This window comes from Myxine glutinosa, chromosome 6 (genome assembly GCF_964187855.1).
Source record: "Myxine glutinosa chromosome 6, kmMyxGlut1.1, whole genome shotgun sequence".
In the NCBI taxonomy this organism is placed as follows: Eukaryota; Metazoa; Chordata; class Myxini; order Myxiniformes; family Myxinidae; genus Myxine; species Myxine glutinosa.
Genome location: NC_136266.1, coordinates 5,611,580 through 5,622,208, shown reverse-complemented (window position 1 = coordinate 5,622,208; position 10,629 = coordinate 5,611,580). Strand labels below are relative to the sequence as shown.

General features: G+C 47.1%; 1 protein-coding gene across 2 annotated transcripts in view; it reads right to left on the bottom strand.

Annotated features, from left to right (window-relative positions):
- Window positions 1–6,327: 6,327 nt before the first annotated feature.
- The window catches only part of TBC1D23 (TBC1 domain family member 23), a 65,423-nt gene continuing 61,121 nt past the window's right edge, over window positions 6,328–10,629 (bottom strand). Inside the window, exons 14-17 of one of the 2 annotated variants that reach the window (XM_068119565.2) lie at window positions 9,726–9,775; window positions 9,327–9,495; window positions 8,885–9,088; window positions 6,328–7,279 (exon numbers count right to left, since the gene is read on the bottom strand). In XM_068119565.2, coding sequence (XP_067975666.2) covers window positions 7,180–7,279; window positions 8,885–9,088; window positions 9,327–9,495; window positions 9,726–9,775 — 523 coding nt within the window. In that variant the 3' untranslated portion in view covers window positions 6,328–7,179. The remainder of the gene's footprint in view (window positions 7,280–8,884; window positions 9,089–9,326; window positions 9,496–9,725; window positions 9,776–10,629) is intronic. The other variant, XM_068119567.2, reaches the window with a different exon arrangement.

The window sequence follows — 10,629 nt, the reverse complement described above, 5'->3', positions numbered from 1 at the left end:
AAACCACTCTCTGTGCCTCATCCCATTATCATCTAACCTTTTGTCCTCCTTATACTTCCCTTTGTCCAAGCTCTTCTGCAATCCCGGACACAGTGTCAACAGCTCTCCCGACCTCCTCCTCTTCCTCATCTTCCTCATCTTACCTTACACCTCCCCTCCCCTGTCCTGTATCCGAAGCTACCCCTCCCTCTTCCTTAACGGAATGGACCTAAAACATCTGGGGCCTTCGCTCAAACCTGATTGATCTCTCCATACAGGTTGCTTCTGTCAAACCAGACTTGATCTGCTCAACAGAAACTTTCCTCCTTCAAGATGTCTCCGATTCCTTAATATCTCTTCCGAGTTACTCCCTCCTCTGGTATGATAGACCTGAGCCTCGTCCTGGTGGTGGGGTGGCTATCTTTATCAAAAACTCTCTTCCTCACTCTCCTTGCACTGCCCTCTCTCCACCCTACCCCCAGGAGTACCTCCGGTTACGGCTTCCTCTCCGCTCCCACCTTTTGTTCATATGTGTGTTGTACCGTCCACCAAACAGTGATGACTCCATTTACATCTCACTGTCTGACAACATAGACCAACTTCTATCCACTCATCCAAACTCTCTCTTCCTCATATGTGGCGACTTCAACTGTCATCATGCCAACTGGCTGGGTGTGGGTACCTCTCACACCAGCCATTGCACCTCTGCAAAGGACTTCTGTGGCTCATTGGAACTGACACAATCTGTCAATTTCCTGACCTGGATCTCAGTCAACCGTACATCATCTGTTCTAGACTTGGTTATGACAAACTTCCCTGCAAATATCTCCTGCTCTTCTTCTGCTCCAATCGGTTCTTCTGATCATGTGCTTGTTAAAGTTGACATCTCTCTGACCATTCTCAGAGAGCCTCCTCAGCGTCGACGAGTCTGGCATTTCACTCAGGCTGACTGGCACCGTCTTCAAGCAGCCATCAATCATCTGGACTGGTCTCCCATCTCTACTGCCTCTGACATCAACTTTCTGGGAATTCTTCCAAAGAAAACTGTTCTCTCTGTGCACAGATTTATCCCATCTCGTCTTCAGTTGTCATACCCTTCCTCCCGTCCATGGTACATAACACGGAATCTTGTGGTGAGGCAGTTGCCCTGAAAAAACTTGCCTTCACCTCCTGGAAGGCAAATCCAACGGAAGGCAATCTCATTTCCTTTCACAAAGCTCGGAACAAGTGTGTGTCCACCCTCAGAAGAGCCAGGAAACAATATCTCTCGACTCTCAAGACTGAACTCTCAAACCTGTCTCCCTCCTCCAAATCCTGGTGGCATCTGGTCAAATCTGTTTCTGGTGTTTGTTCCCCCTCCATCCTCTCCCTTACCTCAAATGGCTACACAGTTGACACCGCACGTGACAAAGCTGAATGCCTCAACCCTGTGTTTGCCTCAAAATATTGTGTCCAAAACCCATCTCTCTCTGTACCCACCTTACCCAGTCATACCCAGCTGCTCCTGCACTCTGTGTCCTTCTCTCCCGACAAGGTGGAGAAGTTTCTGTCAAACCTCAACTCTGATTCTGCAACTGGACGACTCTGATTCTTCTGACTGCATCAGCCCACGGGTCCTAAAATCATTCTCTGCCGCTCTATCTCACCCTCTCTCTGTTCTCTTCACCCTCTTGTTTGCTCAAGGTCATCTGCCATCAGCTTGGAAATCAACCAACATTACTGCTTTACACAAAAAATGTGCAAAAACATATCCTTGCAACTACAGACCAATCAGGCTGCTCCCAATAATCAGCAAGGTCATGGAATCCATCATCACTTCTGACATCAAATCCTTCCTCTTCTCCAATGGCTTGATCTCGGATCATCAATTTGGATTCAGACCAGGTCATTCTACTGTGGACATGCTGCTTCTGCTGTCTCAACAATGGAGGGAGGTCCTCAATGTCAAACAGGAAATCAGAGCCGTCTCCCTCGACATATCTCGTGCTTTCAATACGGTCTGGCACCCTGCCCTGCTCACCAAACTCTCCTCTTATGGTATCCATGGAAATATCCATGCATGGCTTGCAGACTTCCACTCCGGTCGTAGTCAACGTGTGTCTCTGAATGGAATTCTCTCATCTCCGCTTCCTGTCCAGGCTGGAGTTCCCCAAGGTAGTGTTCTGGGCCCTGTGCTTTTTCTGGTCTTCATCAATGATCTTTCTGACTCTCTGGAAAATCCTCTATCTCTTTGCTGATGACTCCACTCTCTGCCGCTCCATACCTCATCCCTCAGATCGGCAGTCTGCAGCCTCCTCACTCTCTGCAGACCTGGACAAAATCACAGACTGGTCCAACAAGTGGAACATGTCTTTCAATCCTGACAAATCTCACACTCTCACTTTGTCTCTCCGAAAAGACCGTCTGGACAACTCTCCCATCTACTTTCTCAACAATCCTCAAAGAAGTTCTGTCACTCAAGCTTTTGGGTCTCACTATCTGCCATGATCTTTCCTGGGAAAACCACATTTCGAAGCAGGCCTCCAAAACCAGTCGTCAACTGGGCATCCTCCGTCGTGCGAAGTCCTTTCTGAGCACTTCTGAGCTCCTCATCACATACAAATCTTTCATCCGCAGCTCAATGGAATACTGCTCTCCCCTCTGGGCTGGTGCTCCTGCCTCACACCTAGCTCGGCTTCACGTGGTTGAAACCAAAGCTTTCAGAATCATTCGAATCTCTTGCGATGAAGGTGATTCTGAGGGCCTTTAACTCTCTCTTCTTCCACACACCTCTCTGGCCTTGCTCCTCCTGTTCTGTCTGTGCTCTGTTCCCCAAATATTCCTTCAGGTCGCACAAGATCTGCCAGCAACCCTCTTATGGTTAAACTGCCAAAATTAAAATCAAAACAAAAAACAAAAAAATCAAGGGAGTAAGGATGGGGAGGGGGATACACGGTATAAAACACATGGACACTGCTGGGACTTCCAGGAAAGAAGTCGGTATTTTACAAAAGTGGCTCTGGGGTGAATCAATGGGGGTAGAAAAGATCAAGGTTTTGGATGGGGGAAGATAAGAGATGGTGGTGAACAGCTGTTTTAAAGACCTGGAGGGAGGAGTGGGATTGAAGGGAGTGAGGGAGTTTGTTCCAGAGGCGGGAGAAAAGAGGAATGCAGGAGTGAAGGTGAGCAGAGAGTCTTGATTTTGGCAATTTCACCATAAGAGGGTTACTGGCAGATCTTGTGCGACCTGTAGGAATATTTGGGGGACAGAACACAGATAGAGCTGGGGGAGCTAGGCCGGAGAGGAGTTGGTAGAAGACAGAAAGACCACCGACCTGCCTGCGGTGAGCAAGTGAAAGGCCCTCGGAGGTAGCTTCTTTGCGGGAGATTCCAACGATTCTGAAAGCTTTGGTTTCAACAGTGTGAAGCCGAGCTGGGTATGAGGCAGGAGCACCAGCCCAAAGGGGGGAACAGTATTCCATTGAGCCGCGGATGAAATCCTTGTATGTGGTGAGGAGCTCAGGTGTGCCAAGGAAGGACTTCGCACGACGGAGGATGCCCAGTCGATGGAGGTTGCCCAGTCGGCGACTGGCTTTGGATGCCAGCTTGGAAATGTGGTTTTCCCAGGAAACATCATGGCAGATAGTGAGACCCAAATGCTTCAGTGACAGAACTTCTTGGAGAGGATTCTTGAGAAAGTAGATGGGAGGGTTGTCCAGTCGGTCTTTTCGGAGAGACATCGTGAGAGTGTGAGATTTGTTTGACCAGTCTATGATTTTGTCCAGGTCTGCAGAGAGTGAGGAGGCTGCAGAATGCCGATTTGAGGGATGAGGTATGGAGCGGCAGAGAGTGGAGTCATCAGCAAAAAGATGGATCCATATTCGAACACTTGAACAAGTTGAACCTGTCGATCCAGGGAACAGGTGGGGACATCTTTGGAGTTACAGCAAAGATCTGAGGCTTAAACATGAAAATGATTTGTGGAAAGGTCATGTCGAAGAGAACAACTTTGCCGACTTCATCCCCCGGCTGGACAACTTCCTGAAGCAGAGTGAGTGGGAGGAAAGAGCTCCTACATTGGAAGAAAGGATGAAGTACCTCAGTCTCCTTCATCTCGAGCTCCTGAGGAAAAATCTGAGACTGTACCTTCCAGAAAATAAAGCCGAATCTCTAAAGCCGAAGGAAACGACGTGGATCGTGAATCCCTTTGCATCCGAGCACATAAAAATGGCATGCAGTCACTTCTTGATTTGCAAATGGATTCTGTGCAGAAATATTCCTTCACTGCATTCAACTACTATGGGACTTGTGTGTATTTCGGATTCAATTCCCTTCAGGAAGATGCCCTGGCAGAGAAAGTCATGTCCATCCTTGTTCGCATGGCCACCGCATCCCTTTCAGAGAAAGGATTCTCAGGATTAGTGAAGATCAAAACGAGGACGCGGAATGCTCTCCTGGACTTCGATCCTCTGATGCGGGAGCCCCGCAAACATCCATCCATCACTCCTTGCTATGATGCCATCATGGGCCAAATGCAGGAGCTTGAAGACATTATGATTAGTTGTAGAATGCAGATGTAGGCCTATTGTTAGGAAAAGATGCAGGATTCGGGATTGCCTTGCTTCTCATCGTCTAAGTGTGCGTCAATCGAAGTGTCAACATGAAAACAATGACGGCGATCAAAGTGTGTAGGCCTCTTTGGTTCATTTGTATGTTGTTTTAGCATGACGTTGTGTTCATGAGTATGAAAATTAAGTTTCCGGCATAATCCTCATTTCATCATCAAAAGGTCAGAATAGAAGAACCACCTTTGGAGGCCATTTTTCCCCGCAGAGCAGGGGTTGGCGTTGTTTGGGTCCCATTTTTGGAGCGATGTTTTATGACCGGATGCCCTTCCTGCCGCCAATCCTGTTAGTCGCCTCTTGCGACACACAGGGAATTACCAGTGAACTGGTACTCAATTTGCCGACCTTGGAAGGATGACAGGCTGAGTCGACCCCCCTGGTGTTAATTCAGTGATCGACCGGGATTCGAACCCCGGACCCTGGGATCCCAAGCTGGCACCCTAACCGCCAAGCCAACGAACCCAGGTTCCTATGATCCCAAGCCAGCACCCTAACCGCGAAGCCGACGAACCCAGGATCCTATGATCCCAAGCCAGCACCCTAACCGCTAAGCCAACGAACCCAGGATCCTGGGATCCCAAGCTGGCACCCTAACCGCTAAACCAACGAACCCAGGATCCTATGATCCCAAGCCAGCACCCTAACCGCTAAGCCAACGAACCCAGGATCCTATGATCCCAAGCCAGCACCCTAACCGCTAAGCCAACGAACCCAGGATCCTAGGATCCCAAGCCAGCACCCTAACCGCTAAACCAACGAACCCAGGATCCTAGGATCCCAAGCCGGCACCCTAACCGCTAAGCCAACGAACCCAGTATCCTAGGATCCCAAGCCAGCACCCTAACCGCTAAACCAACGAACCCAGGATCCTATGATCCCAAGCCAGCACCCTAACCGCTAAGCCAACGAACCCAGGACCCTGGGATCCCAAGCCGGCACCCTAACCGCTAAGCCAATGAACCCAGGATCCTAGGATCCCAAGCCAGCACCCTATCCGCAAAGCCAACGAACCCAGGATCCTAGAATCCCAAGCCGGCACCCGAACCGCTAAGCCAATGAACCCAGGATCCTAGGATCCCAAGCCAGCACCCTAACCGCTAAGCCAACAAACCCAGGATCCTCGGATCCCAAGCCAGCACCCTAACCGCTAAGCCAACGAACCCAGGATCCCAAGCCAGCACCCTAACCGCTAAGCCAACGAACCCAGGATCCTAGGATCCCAAGCCAGCACCCTAACCGCTAAACCAACGAACCCAGGATCCTAGGATCCCAAGCCGGCACCTGAACCGCTAAGCCAACGAACCCAGGATCCTAGGATCCCAAGCCTGCACCCTAACCGTTAGGCCAACGAACCCAGGATCCTATGATCCCAAGCCTACACCCTAACCGCTAAGCCAACGAACCCAGGATCCTAGGATTCCAAGCCGGCACCTGAACCGTTAAGCCAACGAACCCAGGATCCTAGGATCCCAAGCCGGCACCTGAACCGCTAAGCCAACGAACCCAGGATCCTAGGATCCCAAGCCTGCACCCAAACCGCTAAGCCAACACCAGGTCAGAGTGTTGACTGCTATTTGCGATGGGGTGAATGAGTTTATGGAACAACTTCATGAGGGTAAATGACGTTGAAAAAGCTTGCGAAGCACTGATTTAAACCACAAGTGGATGTGAAGGTTTAACTATTCAACAATGTCCATTGGCCATGTAAAATTACCGAATATAAAACAAGACATAACCAATCATATACGGAAGTGAAATAAATTTTTATTTTTGCATCTTATACACAATCAATATAACCACCAAAATAACCATAATTAAATTAGAAACCGCCACATTTCAGCAATAATTTGTTTTAAATCACCCGAACAGGTCAATGTGCAAACTCCTTGGCAATTATCAAATATCCTGTTATTATATTAACAACCTTTTCAAATAGACCACCTGACAGGAACTGTCACCGTGAGGGGAAGCAAACCAAAGCTCGGCTCATTTGTCGGTGACACGTAAGCATCGTCCGGTCCACAATCACCCTGCGTCCTCGCTCAAATCAACAACTTTCCCCAGTCATGACGTCATGCAGTCATGACGTCATGCAGTCATGACGTCATGCAATCATGACGTCATGCAATCATGACGTCATGCAATCATGACGTCGCAGTCATGACGTCATGCCATTCCGTCATCCCTCCTTTATTTTATCGTGCCACATTCTCCCACAAACCCTTTGGCTTCTTCCTCTTTCGTGGTTGTTCTCATTTCACTGTGAGTCTTAAAGCACATACTACCACAGTCAATGTACTGCAAACAGTATCATACAGTATGGTACAATGTGTGTTGGTTATAATGTGCATCAGGACAATCGAACGTCACATCGTAGCACAAAGGATTTGGAGAAATTCCACAACCACAACAATATCAACTGTGATGTCACACACAGTATCGACTCCCACTGCAATTGCAAAGAAAGCAAAATTACCCACAATGCACTTATCACAAATTCGTACGTTGCTTCCGTGCGGGATGTAACCACACGCAGTTCAATATGGAATATCCTTCGGGTTCTCGTGAGCCGTGCTGAGCTCGCAGAGTTGAAATGCTACAATGCATCGTCTTTCATGGTCGTCTCACCTTCCAGAACTTTCATCACCTGCACCTTGATTTTCTTTGTCACTTCAGAAGAATCCTGGATAAAATACCTGAAAAACACCTCTTCCTGCTTAACTTGGTGTTCTATCTATCCAAAAAATTAACGTTCCCTCCCGCTCCCCCACAGGAACCCTAAAGCACATTAATCAAAAGGGTCGGTGTTAACAAGGGCGGATTCTGGTGAATGAAAACATTGGGCCCGACAGCTTTCATCAAATTAAAACATTGGACCCTCATTCACTTCATCAGTTTTCATCATATTTAACTTTTCCAAACTTCAAATCCATTAATAAGTGATAATTAACATACAAGACCAAATGTAAGAACAGGTCCACTTTCATAAATAACCAAGCTGTTGCTCATTTTCATTGATACATGATATTATCATACATGTGTATGTGTGTATGTTCATATATGTGTATGTATATTGATACATGAAAATTTTCAAATATATACAGACATATATATATATATATATATATATTGTTGCAGTTTTGGAAGACCCTGGGGAGTTTTATCAAACACATAAAGGAACCCTGGAATTTAGATATACCGTAGTATTTTGTTTGGTGAGATTACCTCTCCTCTCGTATTGATGAACAAGGAACTTTGTTGTTTGTGCAGGAAGATTTGAAACCCCCTTGTAACTCATCTTTCTCTAAACCCTTCTCTTCTCATCTCCCTCTTCTCGTCTCCCTCTACCTATCTCCCTCCGCACCTCCGCAGCACATCCGTGCACGCCTTGCAACACTCAAATATCACACTCAACATCGCGCACCACATTACAAAACAACCATACAAATCAAATCCACAAGGAACATTACCAGGTAGTGCTGGATAACATCAAGCGCATAAAGTCCACGACAGCGCAGCCGAACCAAGGACCGCATGGGTGGGGTTGCCAGTCGGCGGCGACTAGTGTGTAAATAATGGACAGCAGTTCTGCCCCGTTGTTTTGATAAGGTTAGTCACGAGCCGCCGACGTCACACTTACGGTATCGCACAGTCGTTCTTGATTTACTGTCGTGGGGCAACAAGAGCACGGTTCCCTATCTGGTGGGATTAATTTGCGGGGAAGGTAACGCGGGAATTGAACGCTAGGACCCTACGTAAATTGATCGTCTAAGACTGCGTCCGTGGTTGCTCAGTAACCCGTCATGCCACAGAGTTATCGTCTCCTGACAGGGCTGACAAGATGGCTTCGAGGTACACACGTGCCTCTAAGTTGTCTAGCCTGAGTTTGAATCCCAACCCAGCTATAAACTGTCATCCCTGTGTTTGACATCAATGTGTTTTTCAGTCGGTTAATAGATGGTTAATGTTAAAGGATGACTTTTAAACGGACGCCCGGTCCGCCGGCATTCATCGGCGGGCGTTACAGATCCTACGGTGTCCTTCACGAAGAGTAGGTGAGCTATCGCCGAACCCATTAACAAATTACAAATTCCTGCCCTTAATAGCAGAGGGCATTGCATCAGCGCCACGGCCACACCCTCAGCCAATGCTGCTGCCCTGTAGCTTTGTGCTGCATACGAAGCAGGAGGTCTCCTGATGGAGATTTTACATCCATGGAAAAGGCACAACCGTTATGTCCGGACAAGGTAGTTTCAAGTTTATGTTTTCTTCTGTCCATTTATTAAACACTCATTGCTCACCTATCCACCTTTTCCAGCTCTCCCTCTCCCCAGCGTAGTGTGACGATGCGAGCCTCTCTCCGTTTGCTCGTCATCTTGCTAAGTGAAGACAGTAGACGGCGAGATGGAGGACAGTACACAAATCGGTCACTACCCCGTCTGTCCTGTTCTCGTTGCCTTAATTCCCGTACAGAAACGAGCTGGTTCGGAGTAAGGAAAAGGTGACTGGTGAAGGAAACACGAGAGGAAGATGAAAGGCAGTGGGAGGTAGAGGTAGAGGGAGGGGAGGGAGGGGAGAGAGAGAGAGAGAGAGAGAGAGAGAGAGAGAGAGGATAGTAAAAGTTTTTCATTTCAACCAACACTCCAATGATTGTCACGGCTATGAGGTTCAAATTAATACAATAGAGAGCAACCAAATGTTCACCACCACCAAAAGACCCACTCCCAAAACTCCCTTACCCACCAAGGTATCAACGTCCCATTTGGTAAAATTTCAGAGCAGCAAAAATGTGCAAGAAGTCCAGGTTTCTTCAACCACCTCTCAATGGTCTCATTCTGTCTTTCCTGGTTGTGTCTGTCCCGCTTCTCGTTAACCTTCTCCCTGCTCTCATCATCACTGCTGTTTTCTGCATCTACGGTTAATGAGGACGGACAAAGGCATGGAGATCATTATTTCACTTGCAATATGTGGGAATATTCCAGGGGGTGACATTGCCTTCAATGGTCAAATTGAACAAAGCAGAGGAAACAGCACAGAATGCAGAACCGACACGGTGTAGCGGAATTATCCACATATTCAGGAGTGAAATCACGCATGTGTTTGAATGGTAACATTTTACAAAAGGAAGTGAAAATACTGTACCACTGTCATTGTCGGATATAGTGAAAACTGGTTTCACTCCACGGTATGGTCTGAAACACACAAAGAAGAAGAAAAGTTAAACTGTGCCGAACAATCACCGTACCGCTCGGAGATGAAACCAACGTGATCTCATTGCTGGACAATTCATCCTTGTCCTGCAAGTAAATTGGATACAAAGTCTTCTCTGGGCCTTAGATTGTACGTAAACAACTAGTAATAAAACTAACAAAAGCAAAAATTAATAACAAGAACGGCTGAACAGTTTACGTTGTGTATTCCACTTATAGGCTGGATCTGGATCCAGGGATCTGAACCAACATCTAATCGGCTTGTTCTTGTCACCTAATCAAATCATCCACATACAGTGCATTCAGAAAGTATTCAGACCCCTTCACTTTTTTCACATGTTGTTATGTTGCAGCCTTATGCTGGAATCGTTTAAATTCATTTTTTCCCTCATCAATCTTCACTCAATACCCCATAATGACAAAGAGAAAACAGGATTTTAGAAAGTTTTGCAAATTTATTAAAAAGAAAAAACTGAAATATCACATTGACATAAGTATTCATACCCTTTGCTGTGACACTTGAAATTTAGCTCAGGTGCCTCCCATTTCTGTTGATCATCTTTGAGATGTTTCGACACCTTGATTGGAGCCCACCTATGGTAAATTCAATTGATTGGACATGATTTGGAAGGGCACACACCTGTCTATATAAGGTCTCACAGCTGACAATGCATATCAGAGCAAAAACCAAGCCATGAGGTCGAAGGAACTGCGTGCAGAGCTCAGAGACAGGATTGTGTCGAGGCACAGATCTGGGGAAGCCGACAAAAAAATCTCTGCTGCATTGAAGGTTCCCAAGAGCACAATGGCCTCCATAATTCTTAAATGGAAGAAGT